The sequence below is a fragment of the Ammospiza caudacuta genome, chromosome 38 (genome assembly GCF_027887145.1).
Source record: "Ammospiza caudacuta isolate bAmmCau1 chromosome 38, bAmmCau1.pri, whole genome shotgun sequence".
NCBI classification, from domain to species: domain Eukaryota; kingdom Metazoa; phylum Chordata; class Aves; order Passeriformes; family Passerellidae; genus Ammospiza; species Ammospiza caudacuta.
The window spans coordinates 916,034-942,100 of NC_080630.1; the positions used below are offsets into that span (position 1 = coordinate 916,034).

Here is a 26,067-nt window from a genome sequence, read left to right on the forward strand (position 1 = left end):
GGCCTGTAAATAACCTTTTAACCACCTTTGATACAATGCAATAAAAACAACCCCGATTCGTACTGGGAGCCACTGGGACGGACTGGGAGGGGCTGGGGGCGGACTGGGGGGCACTGGGAGGGACTGGGATGGACTGGGACGGACTGGAAAGGGTTAAAAAGGGATTGGGGGTCACTGGTTTGGACTGGGATAAACTGGGAATAAACTGGGATGGACTGGGAGGGACTGGGAAGGGTTAAAAAGGGATTGGGGTCAGTGGTTTGTACTGGGAGGGACTTGGAATAAACTGGGATGGACTGGAAAGGGTTAAAAAGGGATTGGCGGTTACTGGTTTATACTGGGAGGGACTGGGAGAGAAATGGGACAAACTGGGATGGACTGGGAGGGACTGGGAGGGACTGGAAAGGGTTAAAAAGGGGTTGGGGGGTCACTGGTTTGTACTGGGAGTAAACTGGGATCAAACTGGGATGGACTGGAAAGGGTTAAAAAGGGGTTTGGGGTTACTGGTTTGTACTGGGATAAACTGGGATGGACTGGAAAGGGTTAAAAAGGGATTGGGGGTTACTGGTTTGTACTGGGAGTAAACTGGGATCAAACTGGGATGGACTGGGAGGGGTTTGGGGTCACTGGTTTGTACTGGGAGGGACTGGGAGAGAAATGGGACAAACTGGGATGGACTGGAAAGGGTTAAAAAGGGATTGGGGGTTACTGGTTTGTACTGGGATAAACTGGGATCAAACTGGGATGGACTGGGATGGACTAGGAGGGGTTTGGGGTTACTGGTTTGTACTGGGATGGACTGGAAAGGGTTAAAAAGAGATTGAGGGTTACTGGTTTGTACTGGGATAAACTGGGATGGACTGGGAGGGGTTTGGGGTCACTGGTTTGTACTGGGAGGGACTGGGAGAGAAATGGGACAAACTGGGAGGGACTGGGAGGGAATGGAAAGGGTTAAAAAGAGATTGAGGGTTACTGGTTTGTACTGGGATGGACTGGGAGGGACTGGAAAGGGTTAAAAAGGGATTGGGGGTTACTGGTTTGTACTGGGATGGACTGGGAGGGACTGGAAAGGGTTAAAAAGGGGTTTGGGGACACTGGTTTGTACTGGGATAAACTGGGATCAAACTGGGATGGACTGGGAGGGGTTTGGGGTCACTGGTTTGTACTGGGATAAACTGGGATGGACTGGGATGGACTGGAAAGGGTTAAAAAGGGATTGGGGGTCACTGGTTTGTACTGGGATAAACTGGGATCAAACTGGGATGGACTGGGAGTCACTGGTTTGTACTGGGAGGAGGAAGGAGCTCCACTGGAGTTACTGGGAGGTCAAACTGGTCCGTACTGGTTTATACTGGTCCATACCGGACATATAATTCACATAAAATATGTAATAAATAAAGATTATAAGTATATAATAAATATATAATGATTATTAAAAATACATAGTAAATATGTAAAAATATATAAAGATTCGAAATATAGATATAATAATATAGAAATAATAAACATAATAAATATAGATATAATAAATAAATATAGATTAATAAATAAATAATAAATATTTCAAATAAATATATAGAAAATATATAAAGGTTGTAAATAAATATATAATAAAGATTATAAATAAATCAATAATAAATATATAACTACTATAAATAATTAATATTTATTAATTATTTATATTAATTAATATAAATATTTAAATTATTTATATTAAATAATTTAATTATTTATATTAAATAATTTAATTATTTATATTAAATAATTTAATTATGTATATTAATTAATATATGTTAAATCTATATTAAATCTATAATAAATTGTATTAAATCTGTAATAAATATATAACTATTATTAAATCTAGAATAAATATATAACTATTATTAAATCTATAATAAATATATAACTACTATAAATAAATTTGTATTAAATCTATAATGAATATATAACTATTCCAAATAAATAGATAATAAATATATAAATACGCCGAATAGATATATTATAAATATAGAACAGATAATGATAAACATAAATATATTGTAAATAAATAATTATAAATGTATAATAAATATGGAAATCTTGTAACAATATACAATGAGTATATAAATACCGTAAATAAATATATAACAAAGATAAAAATATGCTAAAGAAATATGTAATAAATATCTAACGATTATAAATAATTGTATAATAAATAAATAATAAATATACAAACATTGCACATATATAATAAATATACAACAATATAAAATAAATATATAAATAGACAACAATTCAAAATAAATATATAATAAATATACAAAGATTGTAATTAAATATATAATCAGTATGTAACGATTATAAAGAAATATATCGTGAATATGCAAATGATCTAAATAAATACATAATAATTACATTAACACATAAGCCACAACAATTCAAAATAAATATATAAATATACAACAATTCAAAATAAATATATAATAAATATACAAAGATTACAACTAAATATATAATCAGTAAATAACGATTATAAAGAAATATATCATGAATATGCAAATGATCTAAATAAATACATAATAATTACATTAACACATAAGCCACAACAATTCAAAATAAATATATAAATATACAACAATTCTAAATAAATATATAATAAATATACAAAGATTACAATTAAATATATAATCAGTAAATAACGATTATAAAGAAATATATCATGAATATGCAAATGATCTAAATAAATCTATAATTACATTAACACATAAGCCACGCCCCCAAGCATTGCCCATTTAAGGCGGGCCCCAAGTCCCCCCTTTCCCACCCTCTTGGTACAATCCTCACCCCCCCTCAAATCCCCATCTTGGTACGCTCCAACCTCCCTCACATCGCCCTTGGTCCGTTCCAAACCGCCCAAACCCCGCCCAAACCGCGCTGTTTCCACCCCCGCGAGCCCGCACTTGGTTCAGTCCGTGCCGCCCTCTCCAACCCTGCCCTTGAAGCCCCCAAAATTCCGCATTTTCCCCCCAAAAAATCGTTTTATGTGGAACCTCCCCCCCGCTTTCAGCGCCGCCTTGGTTCCTCCCGCTCCGAAAATGGCGGAACGCCCCGCCTCTGACGTCACCGCGGCAGCGCGCTGCGCTCTGATTTGCCCGCCGTGCGACGGGCGCGGAGGAAGCGGCCAATCAGAGCGCGCCTTGTTGGGGTGTGCCGGCGGAGGGGGCGGAGCCTCGTGAGGGAGAGCGCGAGCGGGGCCGAGGTGAAGGGGGGGGGGGGGGGGGGGGGACCGGGGGGGTTTTGGGGAATTTTGGGGAATTTTGGGGAATTTTGGAAAATTTTGGGGAATTTTGGGGAGTCCCGGGGAGGGGTCGGGGCTGTCTGAGGGGTCCGGGGGGGCCTGAGAGGATTTGGGGTTTTCGGGGTGGGATTTCAGGGGTTTTTCCGGGGGGATTTGGGGTTTTTTTTAGGGAATTTTGGGGTTTTCTGGGGCTTTTTAGGATTTTTTTGGGGGGGATTCTGAGGGGATTTTGGGGTCGCTTCCCCTCTCTGCCCTCCGGTTTCTCTTCCCCCTCCTCAATTTTCCGTTTTTCCCCCAATTTTTCCCGGCCTTTTCCGCATTTTACCCCACCCCGATCCCAATTTCCTCCCCGTTTGTCATTTTTCATTTTGTCTCCACATTTTTTCCTTCTCTTCCCCGTTTTTCCCAATTTCCCCCCAATTTTCCCCATTCCCCCCCTTTCCCCCCATTTACACCGGTTTTTTTCACCGTTTTAACAAAATTTTTCACAATTTCTCCATCTTTTTACCCTTTTCTTCCCCTCATTCCCTATTTCCCCCATTTCCCACCGTTTTTCCTCTTTTATTCCCCATTTCTCCCAATTTTCCCCCCGTTTATTTCCCCCCATTTTCTCCCCTCATTTTCCCCCTTTATTTCCCCATTTTTTCTCCATTTTTCCCCTTTTATTCCCCATTTCCCCCTTTCTCCACCCCAATCCCCCCCTTTTTTCCCCTCAATTTCTCCCCCATTTTTTCACAATTTTTTCACAATTTTCCCCCTTTTTTCCCCATTTCCTCTTTTCCTCCTCTTTTTCACCATTTTAACCCCATTTCTCCCCATTTTCCTCTTGTTTATCCCAATTTCTCCCCATTTTCCCCCCTTTTATTTCCCCTTTTTCCTCCATTTTTCCCCATTTCTCCACTGTTTCTTCACCATTTTAACTCATTTTTCCCATCTTTTTTCCCCATTTTCCCCAGTTTTATTTCCCCGTTTTTCCTCCCTTTTATTCCCCATTTTTCCCCCTTTTCTTCCCCATTTCCTCCTCCTATTTCCCCCTTTTCCCCATTTTTCTTCATTTTGTCACCGTTTTTTCACCATTTTATCCCATTCTTTCCCCATTTCTCTCCATTTCTCCCCCATTTTTCCCTTTTTTCCCCATTTTTCCTCATTTCCCCCTCTTTTCCCTCCTTTATTTCCCAAATTTTCCCACTTTTATTTCCCTTTTCCCCCCTTTTTTCCCCCATTTTTCCTCATTTTTCCACCGTTTTTTCACCATTTTAACTTTTTTTTTTTTCCCAATTTCTCCCCCCTTTTCCCTATTTTTTCCTAATTTCTCCCCCCTTTTTCCTATTTTTCCCAATTTCTCCCCCATTTCCCCCCCTTTTATTCCCCATTTTCCCCCCTTTTTTTTCCCCTTCTATTTCCCCCTCTTTTCCCCCTTTTTTCACCATTTTTCTTCATTTTTTCCCCATTTTAACTTATTTTTTCTCCATTTCTCCCCCTTTTTTCCCCATTTCTCCCCCTTTTATTCCCCATTTCCCCCCCTTTTTTTCCCTTCTATTTCGCCCTCTTTTCCCCCTTTTTTCACCATTTTTCTTCATTTTTCTTCATTTTTTTCACCGTTTTTCCCCATTTTAACTTATTTTTTCTCCATTTCCCCCCCTTTTATTCCCCATTTCCCCCCTCATATTTCCCTTTTTTTTTTTCCTTCCCCTTTTCCCCCCTTTTTTCCTCATTTTTCCACCATTTTTTCCCCATTTTAACCCGTTCTTTCCCCACTTCTCTCCGTTCCTCCCCCTTTTTTCCCCATTTCTCCCCCTTTTATTCCCCATTCCCCCCTCATATTTCCCTTTTTTTTTCTTCCCCTTTTTTCCTCATTTTTCCACCGTTTTTTCCCCATTTTAACCCGTTCTTTCCCCACTTCTCTCCGTTCCTCCCCCTTTTATTCCCCATTTCTCCCCCTTTCTCCCCTTTTATTCCCCATTTCCCCCCCTTTTTTTTCCCCTTCTATTTCCCCCTCTTTTCCCCCTTTTTTCACCATTTTTCTTCATTTTTTCACCATTTTAACTTATTTTTTCTCCGTTTCTCCCCCTTTTTTCCCCGATTCCCCCCCAAATTTTCCCCCCAGATGTCCACCCCGGAGGAAACCCTGCTGCTGCTGGAGCACCGCTACGTGTGCTCCGAGTGCTCCCACCTGTCGCCGTCGCTGGAGGAGGCCCTGCTGCACCACCAGCAGCACCTGCAGCCCCCCGAGCCCGCCCAGACCCCTCCCCAAATCCCCGCCGCCCCTTTACCTGCCCAGGTGAGCCCCCAGCCCCACCTGGGCGAGCTCCTGGCCGAGGCCCCCAGCCAGTTCCAGTGCCTGGAGTGCGGCGCGCTGCTCCTCACGCCGGGGCAGCTGCTGGAGCACCAGGAGCTGCACCTGAAGCTTTTGGGGACCCCCGGAGAGCCCCCGAAACCCTCCCCGAATTCCTCCGGCGTCCACCACCAAGAGCTCCACCTCAAATTTTTGGGGGACGCCCCAAAACCGTCCCAGAATTCTTCGGGCGTCCACCAAGAGCTCCACCTCAAATTTTTGGGCGACCCCCCAAAACCCTCCGCAAACTCCTCCGCCATCCATTTCGAGTGCCCCGAGTGCCGGGCGTTGTTCCAGAGCCAGGACCTGTGGCTGGCGCACCGCCAGAGCCACCGAAACGCCGCCAATTCACCCCAAACCACGGCCAGGGTGGACCTGGAGCACTCGTACCGCAAGCACAACGCCGAGAACGCCGAGATCTGCGCCGAGATCGCCGCCGAGACCCCGGCCGGCGCCGACGGCTCCATCCAGCTCTTGCTCTACGAGTGCGGGGAGTGTCTCCAACTCTTCCAAAGCCCCAAAGACTTTTTGGAGCACCAGGTGACGCACCTGGCGCCCGCGGCGACGCCGGCGCCGCCGCCGGAGCCGCGGTGCCACCACTGCCGGGAGCTGCTGCCGTCGGCGCGGCTGCTGCGCTCGCACCTGCGCTGCCACGCCCTGGGCGCCTTCCAGTGCCCGCTGTGCCCGCGGGTGCTGCCGGACCCGGCCGAGCTGCGCCGGCACCGCGCCGCCCACGCCGGCGACTCGCTCTTCCTGTGCCTGGACTGCGGCCTGGCGCTGGACACGGAGGCGGCGCTGCTGGCGCACCGGCGCGGGCACGGCGTCGCCGAGCCCTTGCACCGCTGCGCTTGCGGCAAAACCTTCACCAACATGACCAAGTTCCTCTACCACCGGCGCTCCCACGCCGTCCCGACCTCGATTCCCATCCCGGAGCCGGTTTTGGAGCGGCCCGAGGTGAGTTTGGAGTGCGGGGTGTGCCAGAAGAGGTTCCCGAGCGCGGCGGCGCTGGCGCGGCACCAGCGCTTCGTGCACCGGCTGGAGCGGCGGCACCGCTGCGGCACCTGCGGGAAGATGTTCAAGAAGTCGTCGCACCTGCGCAACCACGCCCGCACGCACACCGGCGAGCGCCCCTTCCCGTGCCAGGAGTGCGGCAAAACCTTCAACTCCCACGCGAACCTGATCCGGCACAACCTAACCCACACCGGCGAGCGCCCCCACGAGTGCCCCGAGTGCCACAAACGCTTCGCCCAGAACTCCACGCTGAGGCAGCACCTGCAGCTGCACCTGCGGCGCTTCCCGCACCGCTGCGGCGACTGCGGGCTGCGCTTCCAGCGGCCGCACCGGCTGCTGCTGCACCGCGCCCACCACAGCGGCGAGTTCCCCTACAAGTGCCCGCAGTGCGGGCGGAGCTTCCTGCTGAGGAGGCTGCTGGACGTGCACCTGCTCGGCCACTCCGGCCGGCAGCCAATGAGGTGCGAGGGCTGCGGGGCGGCGTTCGCCACGGCGGCGGCGCTGCGGGAGCACCGGTGCGGCCGCGCCGGGTGGAAGCTGGAGTGCGGGACGTGCGGGAAGAAGTGCAGCACGGCGGCGCGGCTGCGGGCGCACGAGCGGACGCACGGCGTGGGCGAGGACGGTCAAGTGGTCGGCGAGGGGGCGGAACCCAAGATGGCTGCGGAGTCCAAAATGGCGGCGCAATCCAATATGGCGGCGGGATCTAAGACGGTTTCGGAATCCAAAATGGCACCGGAGTCCAAAATGGCTGCCTCCACTGTTCTGGAGTCCAGAATGTCCGCCGGCGGACTTCCCCTAGGATCCAAAATGGATGCCGGCGGACTTCCTGTAGGATCCAAAATGGATGCCGGCGGACTTCCTGTAGGATCCAAAATGGATGCCGGCGGACTTCCTGTAGGATCCAAAATGGATGCCGGCGGACTTCCTGTAGGATCCAAAATGTCCGCCGGCCGACTTCCCGCCGCACCCAAAATGTCTCCCGACCCCAACATGGCCGCCCCCAGCCCCGTGGACCCCAAGAGGCGCCATTTCGGGCCGAAAAGCCTGGAGTGCGAGGACTGCAAGAAGTTCTTCAGCACGGAGACGTCGCTGGCGGTGCACCGGCGCATCCACACGGGCGAGCGGCCGTACCCGTGCCCCGAGTGCGGCAAGGCCTTCCGGCAGTCCACGCACCTCAAGGACCACCGGCGGCTGCACACGGGGGAGCGGCCGTACCGGTGCCAGGAGTGCGGCAAGAGCTTCGCCATCGCCGTGCGGCTGGCCGAGCACCGGCGCATCCACACCGGCGAGCGGCCGTACCGCTGCCAGGAGTGCGGCAAGTGCTACAGGTCCTTCTCCAACCTGTGGAAGCACAGGAAGATGCACAAAGCCGGCGGTGGTGGTGGCGGTGGTGGGGTCTCGGGGGGTTCCGAGGGGGAGGTGGTGGCGGGGATGGGGGGTTCTAAGGAGGTGCTTGTGGTGGGGATGGGGTCTTCGGTCCATGGGGAGAACCTGGCTGGGGTTGGGTTGGGGTCTTCAGTTCATGGGGAGAACCTGGCTGGGGTTGGGTTGAGGTCCTCGGTCCATGGGGAGAACGTGGTTGGGGTCCCACAGCCTTCAAAGGATGTTGTCCTGGTGGGGATGGGGTCTTCGGTCCATGGGGAGAACGTGGTTGGGGTTGGGTTGGGGTCTTCAGTTCATGGGGAGAACCTGGCTGGGGTTGGGTTGGGGTCTTCGGTCCATGGGGAGAACGTGGTTGGGGTCCCACAGCCCTCCAAGGATGTTGTCCTGGTGGGGATGGGGTCTTCAGGATGTGGGGAGATGGGGATGGGGTCTTCAGGATGTGGGGAGAACGTGGTTGGCGTGGGATCAGGAGGTTCTCGGGAGCTTCTGGTGGTGGGATCAGTCCATGGGGAGAACCTGGTTGGGGTCCCACAGCCCTCCAAGGATGTTGTCGTGGTGGGGATGGGGTCTTCAGTCCACGGGGAGAACCTGGTTGAGATGGGGACGGGGTCTTCAGTCCACGGGGAGAACCTTGAGGTTGGGTCAGGACCTTCCAGTGAGGTTCTGGTGGTGGGAGCGAGGCCTTCGGTCCATGGCGAGAACGTGGTTGGCGTGGGACCAGGAGGTTCTGGAGAGCTTCTGGTGGTGGGACCAGTCCATGGGGAGAACCTGGCTGGGGTCCCGCGGGTTCCAAAGGAGGAGGTGGTGGTGGGGATGGGGGGTTCGGTCCATGGGGAGAAGGTGGTGGTGGGCATGGGGGGTTCAAGTGAGGTTCTGGTGGTGGGGACGGGGCCTTCGGTCCACGGGGGGAACCTGGTGGAGATGGGGTCGGGGTCGTCAGGACGTGGGGAGCACCTTGCGGTGGGGCCTTCGGTCCGTGGGGGGAACGTGGTCGGGGTGGGACCAGGAGGTTCTGAGCAGGTGGTGCTTGTGGGCCTGGGCTCTTCAGTCCATGGGGAGAACCTGGTTCGGATCTCACAAACCTCCAAGGAGAACGCGGTTGTGGGTCTGGGGTCTTCCAGTGAGGTGGTGGTGGTGGGAGCGGGGTCTTCGGTCCACGGGGAGAACCCGGTGGAGATGGGGTCGGGGTCTTCAGGACGTGGGGAGAACCCGGTTGGGGTGGGATCAGGAGGTTCTGGAGAGGTTCTGGTGGTGGGATCGGCATCCTCGATGCACGGGGAGAACCCGGTTGGGGTGGGATCAGGAGGTTCTGGAGAGGTTCTGGTGGTGGGATCGGGATCCTCAATGCGTGGGGAGAACCTGGTTGGGGTGGGATCAGGAGGTTCTGGAGATGTTCTGGTGGTGGGATCGGGATCCTCAATGCACGGGGAGAACCCGGTTGGGGTGGGATCAGGAGGTTCTGGAGAGGTTCTGGTGGTGGGATCAGGATCCTCAATGCACGGGGAGAACCTGGTTCAGCTCCCACAGGTCCCAAAGGAGAACGTGGTTGTGGGGTTGGGGCCTTCTGCTGAGGTTGTGGTGGTGGGCACGGGGTCTTCGGTCCACGGGGAGAACCTTGGCGTGGGCTCAGCAGGTTCTCGGGAGGTTCTGGTGGTGGGAGCAGTCCGTGGGGAGAACCTGGTTGGGGTCCCACAGGTCACCAAGGAGAACGTGGTGGTGGGCACGGGGTCTTCGGTCCATGGGGAGAACCTCGGCGTGGGGTCTTCGCTGCTGGGGGTCCCGCAAGTCCCACAAGAGAAGGTGGTGGTGGGCACGGGGGGTTCCGGGGAGGTTCTGGTGGTGGGCACGGGGCCTTCGGTCCGCGGGGACAACGCGGTCGGGGTCCCACAGCCTCGCGAGGAGAAGGTGGTTGTGGGGCTGGGGTCTTCTGGGCAGGTTGTGGTGATGGGCACGGGGGCCGCAGCCCGAGGGGACAACCTCGGCGCGGCATCAGGAGGTTCCGGAGAGGTTCTGGTGGTGGCACCGGTCCACGGGGAGAACCTGCTCGGGGTCCCGGGGGTCGCCAAGGAAAACGCGGTTGTGGGGTCTGGACCTTCTGAAGAGGTGGCGGTCGTGGGTCTGGGGTCTTCGGCCCACGGGGAGCGCCCGGCGGGGACGGGGACGGGGTCTTCAGTGTGTGGGGAGAAGGTGGTGGGGGTCCCAGAGGCGTCGGGGGAGAGCCCGGTCGAGGAGCCGCAGGCCACCAAGGAGAACGTGGTTATGGGTCTGGGGTCTTCAGGATGTGGGGGGGAGAACGTGGTTATGGGTCTGGGGTCTTCAGTCCGTGGGGGGGAGAACGTGGTTATGGGTCTGGGGTCTTCAGGATGTGAGGAGAACGTGCTTGAGATGCCACAGGCCCCCAAGGAGAACGTGGTTATGGGTCTGGGGTCTTCAGCCCGTGGGGGGGAGAACGTGCTTGAGATGCCACAGGCCCCCAAGGAGAACGTGGTTATGGGTCTGGGGTCTTCAACCCGTGGGGAGAACCTGCTTGAGGTCCCACAGGCCCCCAAGGAGAACGTGGTTATGGGTCTGGGGTCTTCAGCCCATGGGGAGAAGAACGTGGTTATGGGTCTGGGGTCTTCAGCCCGTGGGGGGGAGAACGTGGTTATGGGTCTGGGGTCTTCAGGATGTGAGGAGAACCTGCTTGAGGTCCCACAGGCCCCCAAGGAGAACGTGGTTATGGGTCTGGGGTCTTCAACCCGTGGGGGGGAGAACGTGGTTATGGGTCTGGGGTCTTCAGGATGTGAGGAGAACCTGCTTGAGGTCCCACAGGTGCCAAAGGAGAACGCGGTTATGGGTCTGGGGTCTTCAGGATGTGGGGGGGAGAACGCGGTTATGGGTCTGGGGTCTTCAGCCCGTGGTGGGAACCTGGTTGAGATCCCAGAGACCCCCAAGGAGACCCCGGCTGTGGGTCTGGGGTCTTCAGCCCATGGGGGGGAGAACGTGCTTGAGGTCCCACAGGCCCCAAAGGAGAACGTGGTTATGGGTCTGGGGTCTTCAGGATGCGAGGCAGCTCTGATGGAGACCCCCAAGGAGACCCCAGTTGTGGGTCTGGGGTCTTCACCCCGTGGTGGGAACCTGCTTGAGATCCCAGAGACCCCCAAGGAGACCCCAATTGTGGGTCTGGGGTCTTCAGCCCACGAGGAGACCCCAGCCCAGAATTTGGACCCCCAGGACCCCCCCATGGACCAGGAGCCTCCCAGAGACCCCCAAATCCATGGGGAGACCCCCGAGATGCCCCCAGACCCCCCAAAAAAATCCCAAATTTTTGGGGTGGTCCCAGACCCCCCCAAGGACCCCCAGACCCCCGAGACGGCCCCAGACCCCCCCATGGACCAGGACCCCCCAAAATGACCCCAAATTTGGGTCTGGGACCCCCCAAAATGACCCCAAAATTTGGGTCTGGGACCCCCCAAAATGACCCCAAATTTGAGATTTGGGACCCCCCAAAATGACCCCAAATTTGGGATTTGGGACGCCCCCAAACTGACCCCAAATTTGGGATTGGGACCCCCCAAAATGACCCCAAATTTGAGATTTGGGACCCCCCAAAATGACCCCAAATTTGGGTCTGGGACCCCCCAAAATGACCCCAAAATTTGGGTTTTGGACCCCCCAAAATGACCCCAAAATTTGGGTTTTGGACCCCCCAGAACTTGGGGTTGGGACCTGCCAAAATGACCCCAAATTTGGGATTTGGGACCCCCCAAAATGACCCCAAATTTGGGATTTGGGAGCCCCCAAAATGACCCCAAATTTGGGATTGGCACCCCCCAAAATGACCCCAAATTTGGGATTTGGGACCCCCCAAAATGACCCCAAATTTGGGATTTGGGAGCCCCCAAAAGGACCCCAAAATTTGGGGAGGGGGAGGGGCCAGGAGGGAAGGGGGCGGGGCCGCGGGGAGGGGGCGGGGCTGTTGATGAATTATTAAAATTAACAGAAACCGACCCAAAGTTGTGTTCTGAGAGGGGGAGGGGTTTGGGGTTGGCCACGCCCACTGCTGTCAATCACTGTGGTGTAACCACACCCACAAATATAAATTGTCTGTATTTGGCCACACCCACATATGTTAATTGCCACTGTCTGGCCACGCCCACAGCTGCTGTCCAGAGCTCTTTAGCCACACCCACAGTTGTCAATCACCATGCCTTAACCACGCCCATAGCAACCAATCAGAGCTCTTTAACCACGCCCATAGTTGCCAATGAGAGCTGTCAATCAGAGCTCTGTAGCCACACCCACAGCAGCCAATCACCGCCCTTTAGCCACGCCCACAGCAGCCAGAGCTGTCAATCATCTCTGTTTAACCACGCCCCCAGCTGCTAATCAGTGCTCTTTAGCCACGCCCCGAGCTGTCAATCACTGCCCTTTAACCACGCCCCCAGCAGCCAATCAGAGCTGCCAATCAGAACTCTTTGGCCACGCCCAGAGCTGTCAATCACCGCTTCATAGCCACACCCACAGCGGCCAATCAGAGCTCTTTAACCACGCCCCTATCAGCCAATCACATCTCTCAGAGCTGTCAATCATCTCCGTTTAACCACGCCCCAGCTGCTAATCAGTGCTCTTTAGCCACGCTCCGAGCTGTCAATCACTGCACTTTAACCACGCCCCCAGCAGCCAATCAGAGCTCTTTGGCCACGCCCAGAGCTGTCAATCACCGCTTCGTAGCCACACCCACAGCGGCCAATCAGAGCTCTTTAACCACGCCCCTATCAGCCAATCACATCTCTCAGAGCTGTCAATCATCTCCGTTTAACCACGCCCCAGCTGCCAATCAATGCTCTTTAGCCACGCCCCGAGCTGTCAATCACCGCTTCGTAGCCACACCCACAGCGGCCAATCAGAGCTCTTTAACCACGCCCCTATCAGCCAATCACATCTCTCTAACCCCGTCCCCTCCCCTTTCCCCTCATTGGCTCCTCCCCTTTAACCCCTCCCCCTCCTTTAAGCCCCGCCCCCGGACTCTCCCACCTTTTAGGTCTGGGGGGAGGTCTCCATCCCCCTCCCCAAAAAATCCCCAAAAAATCAAAAAAAAACCAAAAAAAACCCCCAAAAATTCCCAAAAAATCCCCCAAAAATCCCAAAAACCGGGGGGGGGGGGCGTCCGAGGAATTTTGGGGAGGGCGCTGCGCCAAAATTCGGGGTTAAAAATTGAGGGAGAGGACCCAAAATTTTGGCCAAAATTCCCCATTTCCCGCCCTGCCCGCTGGGATCTCGAGCCGCCGCCGGAGGCCCCGCCCCCCGCCCCGCCCCCCGCCCCTCCCCCACCCCCCCACGAGCCCATCCCCCACCCCCGGGCCGGGGGGGCTGCGGCGGCCGCGCGGCCTCGTGAGTAACGGGGGGGGGGGGGGGGGGAGGGGAAATTTGGGGGGAAAAACGGGAATTTGGGGAGGGGGCAAAGGGGAAATCTGGGGGGAAAAAAGCGAATTTTGGGGATTTTTTTGGGGGGGGGGATTTGGGGAGGGGGCGAAGGGAGAGGGGAGGGGGGGTGGGGAAAAATTGGGGATTTTTTGGGGTTTTTTTTGGGGGGGTTTTTTTGGGGAATTTGGGGAGGGGGCGAAGGGAGAGGGGAGGGGGGGTGGGGAAAAATTGGGGATTTTTTGGGGTTTTTTTTTGGGGTTTTTTTTGGGGAATTTGGGGAGGGGGCGAAGGGAGAGGGGAGGGGGGAGATGGGGAAAAATTGGGGATTTTTTGGGGGATTTTTTTGGGTTTTTTTTGGGGTTTTTTTGGGGATTCTGGGGAGGGGGCAAAGGGAGAGGGGAGGGGGGAATTTTTGGGGAATTTTCGGGAATTTTTTGGGGCTTTTTTTAGGGGGAATTTTGGAGGATTTGGGGACGGAGGGGGCGCCGGTAAAATCAACCCCGGTACCGGGAACCGGGATCGGTACCGGGATTCGGGATCGGGATCTGGGAATCGCCCCCCGGTACCGGAACCGGGATTTGGTGTCGGGATCGGGACCGGGATTTTGGATCGGTACCGGGATTCGGGATCGGGATTCGGGATCGGGATCTGGGAATCGGTACCGGGAACCGGGATCGGTACCGGGATTCGGGATCGGGAATCGGTACCAGGATTCGGGATCGGTACCAGGATTCGGGATCGGTACCGGGATTCGGGATCGGAATCGAGATCTGGGAATCGCCCCCCAGTACCGGAACCGGGATTTGGTGTCGGGATCGGGACCGGGATTTTGGATCGGTACCGTGATTTTGGATCGGGACCGGGATTCGGTACCGGGATTCGGGATCGGTACCGGGACCGGGATTTGGGATCGGGACCCGGGAATGGCCCGGTTCGGTACCGGGAACCGGGATCGGTACCGGGATTCGGGACCGGCACCCCCGCTTCGGGGTCGGTACCGGGATTTGGGATCGGTACCGGAATCAGGACCCGGGATCGGTAACCGGGATCAGCCTCTCGGTACCGGGATCGGTACCGGGATCGGTACCGGGATCGCCCCCCCGGTACCGGGATCAGGACCCAGGTTCGGCCCCTCGGTACCGGGATCGGTCCCGTTATCGGTCCCGGTTCCCGGGCCCAGCCCCCGCCGCCGGTACCGGAGCCACCCCCGGGCCCGCTCTCGGTGCCGCCCCCGCGCTCCCGGCCCGGATCCGCTCCCGATCCATCCGCGCTGCCGGTACCGGAACCGGAACCCGAACCCGAACCGACCCCGCGCTCCCCATCCCAACCCCCGGTACCGGAACCAGAACCGGAACCAGAACCGGATCCAGCCCCGGCCCCGGCTCCGTCCTCGCTCCCGGTACCGATCCCCGACCCATTCCCGGATCCACCCCCGGTGCCGGTCCCGGATCCATTCCTGCTCCCGGTACCGATCGCGGCTCCATCCCCCGGTCCCGGATCCATTCCCGGTTCCGGTCCCGGTTCCATTCCCGGCTCCATCTCCCGGTCCCGGTTCCATTCTCGGATCCCCCCCGGCTCCCGGTACCGGTCCCGAACGCATCCCCGGTTCCCATCCCCCGCTCCCGGTTCTGATCCCGGTCCCATTCTCGTTCCCGGTTCTGGTTCCGTTCCCGGTTCCGTTCCCAGTCCCGATTCCCGATCCCGGTCCCGGTTCTGACTCCCGATCCCGGTTCCGGTTCCCAGTCCCAGTTCTGATTGATCCCGGTCCCGGTCCCGGTCCCGGTGTTGATTGATCCCGGTTGTGGTCGCGGTTCCATTCCCGATCCCGAACCCATTCCCGGTTCCGGTACCGATCCCGAACCCATTCCCGGTTCCGGTCCTGTTTCCATTGCCGTTCCCGGTTCCGGGTCCATTCCCGGTTCGGGTTCCGGTCCCATTCCCTGTCCCAGATCCATTTCCGGTCCCGGTCCCGGTCCCGGTTCTGATTGATCCCGGTCCCAGTCCCGGTTCTGGTCCCATTCCCTGTTCCGGTCCCGTTCCCGGGTCCATTTCCGGTCCCATCCCCGGTTCCGGTCCCGGTTCTGATTGATCCCGGTTCCGGTTCCGGTCCCGGTTTTGACTCCCGGTCCCGGTTCCGGATCCATTCCCGGTTCCGGTTCCGGTCCCGGTTCTGATTGATCCCGGTCCTGGTCCCGGATCCATTCCCGGTTCCGGTTCCGGCTCTGATTGATCCCGGTTCCGGTCCCATCCCCGGTTCCGGTTCCGGTTCCGGTTCCCCCCGAGTGGGGGAGGGGCTGTGGGGGAGGGGCCGCCCCCGGTTCCCCCCTCCCCTCCCCCCCCCCCGCCGTTGCCAGGCAACCGCAGCATCCCCGGAGCCGGAGCCGTTGCCTGGCAACCGTTACCGGGGCAACCGGAAATGGGGGAGGGGAGGGCGGGGAAACCCGGGGACCCCTCCCCCAACCCGGGAACCCCCAAAATCCCCGGGAAGGGCCCCAAAATCCTCAGGAATGGCCCCAAAATCCCCAAAATGGCCCCAAAATCCCCCAAAATGGCCCCAAAATCTTCGGGAATGGCCCCAAAATCCTCAGGAATGGCCCCAAAATCCCCCAAAATGGCCCCAAAATCCCCCAAAATGGCCCCAAAACCCCCAAAATGGCCCCAAAATCCTCAGGGAGCCCCAAAATCCCCGGGGAACCCCCAAAATCCCCCAAAATGGCCCCAAAATCCCCGAAATGGCCCCAAAATCCTCAGGAATGGCCCCAAAATCCCCGGGGAGCCCCAAAATCCCCGGGAATGGCCCCAAAATCCCCCGAAATGGCCCCAAAATCTCCCGAAATGGCCCCAAAATCCTCGGGAATGGCCCCAAAATCCTCGAAATGGCCCCAAAATCCCTGAAATGTCCCCAAAATCCTCGGGAATGGCCCCAAAATCCCCGGGGAGCCCCAAAATCCCCCAAAATGGCCCCAAAATCCTCAGGAATGGCCCCAAAATCCTCGGGGAGCCCCAAAATCCCCGGGGAACCCCCAAAATCCCCGAAAGGGCCCCAAAATCCCCGAAATGGCCCCAAAATTCCCCAAAATGGCCCCAAAATCCTCAGGAATGGCCCCAAAATCCCCGGGGAGCCCCAAAATCCCCCAAAATGGCCCCAAAATCCCCGAAATGGCCCCAAAATCCCCCAAAATGGCCCCAAAATCCTCAGGAATGGCCCCAAAATCCTCGGGGAGCCCCAAAATCCCCCAAAATGGCCCCAAAATCCCCGAAATGGCCCCAAAATCCTCAGGAATGGCCCCAAAATCTCCCGAAATGGCCCCAAAAATGGGAGAGGGGGGAAGGGGGAGAGGCGAGGCCCAAAATAAAGCCAAAATAGCCCCAAAATAAATCCCCAAATAAACCCAGAAATAACCCCAAAATAAATCAAAAATAACCCCAAAATAACCCAAAATAACCGCCAAATAAATCCAAAATAATCCCCAAATAACCCTAAAATAGCCAAAAATAAGATCAATAAATAACCCCAAAATAAATCCAAAATAAATCCAAAATAAAGCCAAAATAACCACAAAATAACCCCAAAATAACCCTAAAATAAATCTAAAATAATCCCAAAATAACCCTAAAATAGCCAAAAATAAGATCAAATAATAACCCCAAAATAAACCTAAAATAAATCCAAAATAAACCCAAAATAACCCCAAAGTAAACCCAAAATAACCCCAAAATAAACCCCAAATAAACCCGAAATAAATCCCAGAAAACCCCAAAATAACCCCCAAATAAACCCAAAATAAATCCCAAAAAACCCCAAAATAATCCCGAAATAAATCCCAAAAAACCCCAAAATAACCCCAAATAACCCCAAAATAACCCCAAAATAAACCTGAAATAAACACCAAAATAAACCCCAAATAACCCCAAAATAACCCCAAAATAAACCCCAAATAAACCTGAAATAAATCCCAAAAAAACCCCAAAATAACCCCAAAATAACCCCAAAAAACCCCAAATAAACCCCAAAATAACCCCAAAATAAACCCAAAAGAAATCCCAAATAACCCCAAAATAAATCCCAAAATAACCCCAAAAAACCCCAAAAAACCCCAAAAAACCCCAAATAAACCCAAAATAACCCAAAACAGCCCAAAAATAACCCTGGGACCCCTCCCCAGAATGACCCAAAATTGCCCCAAATGACCCCAAATGACCCCGGGACCCCCCGGAGCAGGGCCCGGTTGGGGGAGGGGGCTCGGGGTCATTTGGGGCAATTTTGGGGTCATTTGGGGCAATTTTGGGTCATTTTGGGGCAATTTTGGGGCAATTTTGGGTCATTTGGGGTCACATGGGGTCATTTTGAGTCATTTTGGGGTCATTTTGGGGCAATTTTGGGTCACTTTGGGTCATTTGGGGTAATTTTGGGGTAATTTTGGGGCAATTTTGGGTCATTTTGGGGCAATTTTGGGGCAATTTTGGGGCAATTTTGGGGCAATTTTGGGGTCATTTGGGGTCATTTGGGGTCATTTGGGGTCATTTTGGGGCAATTTTGGGGCAATTTTGGGGTCATTTGGGACATTTTGGGGTCACTTTGGATCACTTGGGGTCATTTTGGGGTCATTTTGGGTCATTTTGGGTCATTTTGGGGTCATTTTGGGGCAATTTTGGGGTCATTTGGGGTCATTTTGGGGCAATTTTGGGGCAATTTTGGGGTCATTTGGGGCAATTTTGGGTCATTTTGGGTCATTTGGGGTCACTTGGGGTCACTTGGGGTCATTTTGGGTAATTTTGGGTCATTTTGGTCATTTTGGGGCAATTTTGGGGCAATTTTGGGGCAATTTTGGGGTCATTTGGGGTCACTTGGGGTCACTTGGGGTCATTTTGGGTCATTTTGGTCATTTTGGGGCAATTTTGGGGCAATTTTGGGGTCATTTGGGGCAATTTTGGGGCAATTTTGGGGCAATTTTGGGGTCATTTGGGGCAATTTTGGGGTCATTTTGGGGCAATTTTGGGCAATTTTGGGTTATTTTTGGTTATTTTTGGTTATTTCGGGTAATTCTGGGATTGTTTGGGTTTATTTTGGGTTATTTTGGGGTGTTTTGGGACATTTGGGGTTATTTTTGGTTATTTTGGGGTTATTCAGGGTGTTTGGATTTATTTCGGGTGATTTTGGGGTTATTTCGGGGTTATTTGGGGCTATTTTGGGATAATTTTGGGTTTATTTTGGGGTTATTTGGGGTTATTTTGGGGTTATTTTGGGATTTCTTTCAGGTTTATTTTGGGGTTATTTTGGGATTATTTTGGGTTTAATTCGGGTTTATTTGGCTTTATTTCGGATTTATTTTGGGTTTATTTTGGATTTATTTGGGGTTTAGTTTGGGGTAATTTTGGGTTTATTTTGGGGTTATTTTGGGGTTTTTTTGGGATTATTTCGGGGTTTATTTTGGGTTTATTTTGGCTTTATTTCGGATTTATTTCAGGTTTATTTGGGTTTATTTTGGGTTTATTTCGGGGTTATTTGGGGATAATTTTGGGATTATTTTGGGTTTATTTTAGGCCATTTTTGGGCTTGTGTGGGGTTTATTTTGGGGATCATTTGGGGTTATTTTGGTTTATTTTGGGTTTATTTTGGGATAATTTTGGTTTATTTGGGGTTATTTTGGTTTATTTTGGGTTTATTTGGGGATTATTTTGGTTTATTTTGGGTTATTTTGGGATAATTTTGGTTTATTTTGGTTTATTTGGGTTTATTTTGGGTTTATTTCGGGGTTATTTTGGGGTTTTTTTGGGATTATTTCGGGGTTTATTTTGGGTTTATTTTGGCTTTATTTCGGATTTATTTCAGGTTTATTTGGGTTTATTTTGGGTTTATTTCGGGGTTATTTGGGGATAATTTTGGGGATAATTTTGGGTTTATTTTAGGCCATTTTTGGGCTTGTGTGGGGTTTATTTTGGGGATCATTTGGGGTTATTTTGTTTATTTTGGGTTTATTTTGGGATAATTTTGGTGTATTTGGGGCTATTTTGGGATAATTTGGGTTTCTTTGGGTTTATTTGGGGTTATTTTGGTTTATTTGAGGTTATTTTGGGATAACTTTGGTTTATTTTGGGTTATTTTGAGATAATTTTGGTTTCTTTGGGGTTATTTTGGTTTATTTGGGGTTATTTTGGGATAATTTTGGTTTATTTTGGATTATTTTGAGATAATTTTGGTTTATTTTGGGTTACTTTGGGATAATTTTGGTTTACTTGGGGATTATTTTGGGATAATTTTGGTTTATTTTGGGTTTATTTGGGGATAATTTTCGTTTATTTGGGGTTATTTGGGGATAATTTTGGTTTATTTTGGGTTTCTTTGCGGATTATTTTGAGTTTATTTGGGGTTATTTTGAGGTTAGTTTGGTTTATTTGGGGTTACTTTGGGATAATTTTGGTTTATTTTGGATTATTTTGGGATAATTTTGGTTTATTTTGGGTTATTTTGGGATAATTTTCGTTTATTTGGGGTTATTTTGGGATAATTTTGGTTTATTTTGGGTTACTTTGGGATAATTTTGATTTATTTTGGGTTATTTGGGGATAATTTTGGCTTTATTTCGGGGATAAGCTTTTGCCTTATTTTTTTGGTTATTTTGGATTCAACTTTTGGTTTATTTCAGGTTTTTTGGGTTCATTTCGATTTATTTCGGATTTATTTCGGGGTTATTTGGGGATAATTTTGAGGTTATTTTGGTTTATTTTGGGTTATTTTGGGTTTATTTTGGTTTATTTTGGGTTTATTTGGGGATAATTTTGGCTTTATTTCGGGGATAAGCTTTTGCCTTATTTTTTTTTTTTTTTTGTTATTTTGGATTTAATTTTTGGTTTATTTCAGGTTATTTGGGTTCATTTCGATTTATTTGGGATTTATTTGGATTTATTTGACATTAATTTGGGCGGGGGTCCCCGCAGGATGGGCCGGGCCTATCCCCCAACAACCCCCGGGGTATTTGGGTTCATTCGATTTATTTTGATTTATTTCGATTTATTTGGATTTATTTGGATTTATTTGGATTTATTTGGATTTATTTGGATTTATTTCGATTTATTTTGATTTGTTTCGATTTATTTTGATTTGTTTCGATTTATTTTGATTTATTTGGATTTATTTTGATTTATTTGGATTTATTTTGATTTATTTGGATTTATTTGGATTTATTTGGATTTATTTGGATTTATTTCGATTTATTTGGATTTATTTTGATTTATTTTGATTTATTTTGATTTATTTGGATTTATTTGGATTTATTTGGATTTATTTCGATTTATTTCGATTTATTTGGATTTATTTTGATTTATTTCGATTTATTTGGATTTATTTGGATTTATTTCGATTTATTTTGATTTGTTTCGATTTATTTGGATTTATTTGGATTTATTTTGATTTATTTCGATTTATTTGGATTTATTTCGATTTATTTGGATTTATTTTGATTTATTTCGATTTATTTTGATTTGTTTCGATTTATTTTGATTTATTTTGATTTATTTGGATTTATTTTGATTTATTTGGATTTATTTTGATTTATTTGGATTTATTTTGATTTATTTGGATTTATTTCGATTTATTTCGATTTATTTGGATTTATTTGGATTTATTTGGATTTATTTGGATTTATTTGGATTTATTTTGATTTATTTCGATTTATTTGGATTTATTTGACATTAATTTGGGTGGGGGTCTCCACAGGCAGGGCCAGGCCCCGCCCCCAGTAACCCCCGGGTTATTTGGGTTAATTTGAGTTTTTTTTATTAATTTCGATTTATTTGGATTTATTTGGATTTATTTGGATTAATTTTGATTTATTTGACATTAATTGGGGCGGGGGTCCCCGCAGGCGGCCGGAGCCCCCCCCAAATGAGGAGGGGGCGATGCCGGGCCCCGCCCCCAATAACCCCCGGGGTATTTGGGTTCATTTGATTTATTTGGATTTATTTGGATTTATTTGGATTTATTTGGATTTATTTGGATTTATTTGGATTTATTTGGATTTATTTGACATTAATTGGGGTGGGGGTCTCCCACAGGCGGGGCCAGGCCCCGCCCCCAACAACCCCCGCGGTATTTGATTTATTTGGATTTATTTGGATTTATTTGGATTTATTTGGATTTATTTGGATTTATTTGGATTTATTTGGATTTATTTGGATTTATTTTGGGTTTTTCGACATAAATTTGGGTGGGGGTCTCCTCAGGCGGGGCCAGGCCCCTCCCCCAACAACCCCCGGGGTATTTCCGGGTTCATTTGATTTATTTGGATTTATTTGGATTTATTTGGATTTATTTGGATTAATTCGGATTAATTTGGCACTAATTGGGGCGGGGGTCCCCGCAGGCGGCCGGAGCCCCCCCCAAATGAGGAGGGGGCGATGCCGGGCCCCGCCCCCCCCGCGCTGCTGCTGCTGCTCCTGGCGGGAGCCGCGACCCCCGCGGGACCCCCCGGGGGCAGGGCCGGGACCCCCGCGCTGCGCATGGGTGAGAAATGGGGTGAAAATTGGGGATTTTGGGAAAATTCGGGGTTTTTTATTGGGTTTTGTGGGGTTTGGGACCCCCGTGCAGCGCATGAGTGAGAATTTGGGGTGAAAAACCGCGATTTTGGGAAAATTCGGGGCTTTTGTGGGGTTTTTGTGGGGTTTTTGTGGGGTTTTTGTGGGGTTTGGGACCCCCACGCTGCGCATGGGTGAGAATTGGGCGAAAATTGGGGATTTTGGGAAAATTCGGGGTTTTTGTGGGGTTTGGGACCCTCCCGGGACCCCCGCGCTGCACATGGGTGAGAATTTGGGGGGAAATTCGGGGATTTTGGGAAAATTCGGGGCTTTTGTGGGGTTTTTGTGGGGTTTTTGTGGGGTTTTTGTGGGGTTTGGGACCCCCGCGCTGCGCATGGGTGAGAATTGGGGTGAAAATTGGGGATTTTGGGAAAATTCGGGGTTTTTGTGGGGTTTTTGTGGGGTTTGGGACCCCCGCGCTGCGCATGGGTGAGAATTTGGGGGGAAAATTGGGGATTTTGGGAAAATTCGGGGCTTTTGTGGGGTTTTATGGGGTTTGGGACCCCCCCGGGACCCCCGCGCTGCGCATGGGTGAGAATTTGGGGGGAAAATCCGCGATTTTGGGAAAATTTTTGCAGTTTTTTGTGGTTGTTTTTTTGTGGTTTATCGGATTTTTTTTGTGTAATTTTTTTGGAATTTCGGTGTTTTTTGGGTCTGGGGGTTTCCGGGGGTCCCTGACCCGTTTCCCCCCCCCCCCCCAGCCGCCATCCTGGACGAGCGCGGGGAGATTTCAGTGCCATTTTGGGTCATTTTGGGTCATTTTGGGTCATTTTGGGGTTTTTTTTGTGTAATTTTTTTGGAATTTCGGTGTTTTTTGGGTCTGGGGGTTTCCGGGGGTCCCTGACCCGTTTCCGTCCCTCCCCAGCCGCCATCCTGGACGAGCGCGGGGGGATTTCAGTGCCATTTTGGGTCATTTTGGACCATTTTGGGTCATTTTTTAGCGGTTTTTTTTGCTGTTTATCGGATTTTTACCGGGGTTTTTTGGGTCTGGGGGTTTCCGGGGGTCCCTGACCCGTCTCTTTGCCCCCCCAGCCGCCATCCTGGACGAGCGCGGGGGCTGCGGGCGGGGGGAGCGCCTGGCCCTGGCCCTGGCCCGCGAGCGCGTCAACGGCCCGGGGGGGGGGCGGCCCCCGGCGCGCCTGGAGCTCGAGGTGTTCGAGCTGGAGCGCGACAACCAGTACGAGACCACCGACACCAGTGAGGAACGGGGGCACTGGGACGGACTGGGAGGGACTGGGAGGGACTGGGAGGGACTGGGAGGGACTGGGAGGGACTGGGATGGACTGGGATGGACTGGGACGGACTGGGAGGGACTGGGATGGACTGGGATGGACTGGGACGGACTGGGAGGGACTGGGAGGGACTGGGAGGGACTGGGAGGGACTGGGAGGGACTGGGAAAGGGTTAAAGGGGATTTGAGGTTACTGGTTTGTACTGGGATGGACTGGGATGGACTGGGATGGACTGGGATGGACTGGGAGGGACTGGGATGGACTGGGATGGACTGGGAGGGACTGGGATGGACTGGGAGGGACTGGGAGGGACTGGGATGGACTGGGACTGACTGGGATGGACTGGGAGGGGCTGGGACGGACTGGGATGGACTGGGAGGGACTGGGAGGGACTGGGAGGGACTGGGAAAGGGTTAAAGGGGATTTGAGGTTACTGGTTTGTACTGGGATGGACTGGGACGGACTGGGAGGGACTGGGAGGGAACTGGGATGGACTGGGAGGGACTGGGATGGACTGGGAGGCAACTGGGATGGACTGGGAGGGACTGGGACTGACTGGGACTGACTGGGATGGACTGGGATGGACTGGGACGGACTGGGATTGAGACATTGAGGTGCGAAGTTGAACTGGGAGCAAACTGGGATGGACTGGGAGGGACTGGGATGGACTGGGAGGGACTGGGATGGACTGGGAGGGAACTGGGAGGGACTGGGATGGACTGGGAGGGAACTGGGATGGACTGGGATGGACTGGGACGGACTGGGAGGGACTGGGACGGACTGGGAGGGAACTGGGAGGGACTGGGAGGGACTGGGAGGGACTGGGAGGGACTGGGAGGGACTGGGATGGACTGGGAGGGAACTGGGAGGGACTGGGAGGGACTGGGATGGACTGGGAGGGAACTGGGACGGACTGGGAGGGACTGGGAGGGACTGGGAAAGGGTTAAAGGGGATTTGAGGTTACTGGTTTGTACTGGGATGGACTGGGAGGGACTGGGATGGACTGGGATGCACTGGGACACACTGGGATGGACTGGGAGGGGCTGGGAGGGGCTGGGATGGACTGGGAGGGACTGGGAGGGACTGGGAGGGACTGGGAAAGGGTTAAAGGGGATTTGAGGTTACTGGTTTGTACTGGGATGGACTGGGACGGACTGGGAGGGACTGGGAGGGAACTGGGATGGACTGGGAGGGACTGGGATGGACTGGGAGGCAACTGGGATGGACTGGGAGGGACTGGGACTGACTGGGACTGACTGGGATGGACTGGGATGGACTGGGACGGACTGGGATTGAGACATTGAGGTGCGAAGTTGAACTGGGAGCAAACTGGGATGGACTGGGAGGGACTGGGATGGACTGGGAGGGACTGGGATGGACTGGGAGGGACTGGGATGGACTGGGAGGGAACTGGGAGGGACTGGGATGGACTGGGAGGGAACTGGGATGGACTGGGATGGACTGGGACGGACTGGGAGGGACTGGGACGGACTGGGAGGGAACTGGGAGGGACTGGGAGGGACTGGGAGGGACTGGGAGGGACTGGGAGGGACTGGGATGGACTGGGAGGGAACTGGGAGGGACTGGGAGGGACTGGGAGGGACTGGGAAAGGGTTAAAGGGGATTTGAGGTTACTGGTTTGTACTGGGATGGACTGGGATGGACTGGGATGGACTGGGAGGGACTGGGATGCACTGGGACACACTGGGATGGACTGGGAGGGACTGGGATGGACTGGGAGGGACTGGGATGGACTGGGAGGGACTGGGATGGACTGGGACTGACTGGGATGGACTGGGAGGGACTGGGAGGGACTGGGAGGGACTGGGAGGGACTGGGACGGACTGGGAGGGACTGGGACGGACTGGGAAAGGGTTAAAGGGGATTTGAGGTTACTGGTTTGTACTGGGATGGACTGGGATGGACTGGGATGGACTGGGATGGACTGGGAGGGACTGGGAGGGAACTGGGAGGGACTGGGAGGGACTGGGATGGACTGGGAGGGACTGGGACGGACTGGGAGGGAACTGGGAGGGACTGGGAGGGACTGGGATGGACTGGGAGGGACTGGGATGGACTGGGAGGGAACTGGGAGGGACTGGGATGGACTGGGACGGACTGGGAGGGACTGGGATGCACTGGGACACACTGGGATGGACTGGGAGGGACTGGGATGGACTGGGAGGGAACTGGGATGGACTGGGATGGACTGGGATGGACTGGGACTGACTGGGATGGACTGGGAGGGGCTGGGACGGACTGGGATGGACTGGGATGGACTGGGAGGGACTGGGAAAGGGTTAAAGGGGATTTGAGGTTACTGGTTTGTACTGGGATGGACTGGGATGGACTGGGATGGACTGGGAGGGACTGGGATGCACTGGGACACACTGGGATGGACTGGGAGGGACTGGGATGGACTGGGAGGGACTGGGATGGACTGGGACTGACTGGGATGGACTGGGAGGGACTGGGAGGGACTGGGAGGGACTGGGAAAGGGTTAAAGGGGATTTGAGGTTACTGGTTTGTACTGGGATGGACTGGGATGGACTGGGATGGACTGGGAGGGACTGGGAGGGAACTGGGATGGACTGGGATGGACTGGGATGCACTGGGACTGACTGGGATGGACTGGGAGGGACTGGGATGGACTGGGATGGACTGGGAGGGACTGGGAGGGACTGGGATGGACTGGGATGGACTGGGACAGACTGGGATGGACTGGGATGGACTGGGACTGACTGGGACTGACTGGGACTGACTGGGATGGACTGGGATGGACTGGGACAGACTGGGACTGACTGGGATGGACTGGGAGGGACTGGGAGGGACTGGGAGGGACTGGGA

At 52.3% G+C, this 26,067-nt stretch overlaps 3 protein-coding genes across 3 annotated transcripts in view; all 3 read left to right on the forward strand.

The window, feature by feature from the left end:
• The first annotated feature begins 5,384 nt into the window (after nt 1–5,384).
• On the forward strand, nt 5,385–10,537 carry ZNF574 (zinc finger protein 574). The gene is made up of 2 exons (XM_058823119.1): nt 5,385–10,425; nt 10,476–10,537. Exons 1-2 carry the CDS (start codon nt 5,385–5,387, stop codon nt 10,535–10,537), a joined length of 5,103 nt encoding a protein of 1,700 aa, XP_058679102.1.
• Nucleotides 10,538–10,602: 65 nt separating this feature from the next.
• LOC131570776 (uncharacterized) lies at nt 10,603–11,428 on the forward strand. Its single transcript, XM_058823173.1, has 2 exons — nt 10,603–10,685; nt 10,989–11,428. Exons 1-2 carry the CDS (start codon nt 10,611–10,613, stop codon nt 11,397–11,399), a joined length of 486 nt encoding a protein of 161 aa, XP_058679156.1. The 5' UTR covers nt 10,603–10,610; the 3' UTR covers nt 11,400–11,428.
• A 10,353-nt stretch (nt 11,429–21,781) lies between these two features.
• The window catches only part of GRIK5 (glutamate ionotropic receptor kainate type subunit 5), a 56,361-nt gene continuing 52,075 nt past the window's right edge, over nt 21,782–26,067 (forward strand). Inside the window, exons 1-2 of the mRNA XM_058823120.1 lie at nt 21,782–21,915; nt 23,019–23,183. Coding sequence (XP_058679103.1) covers nt 21,810–21,915; nt 23,019–23,183 — 271 coding nt within the window. The 5' untranslated portion in view covers nt 21,782–21,809. The remainder of the gene's footprint in view (nt 21,916–23,018; nt 23,184–26,067) is intronic.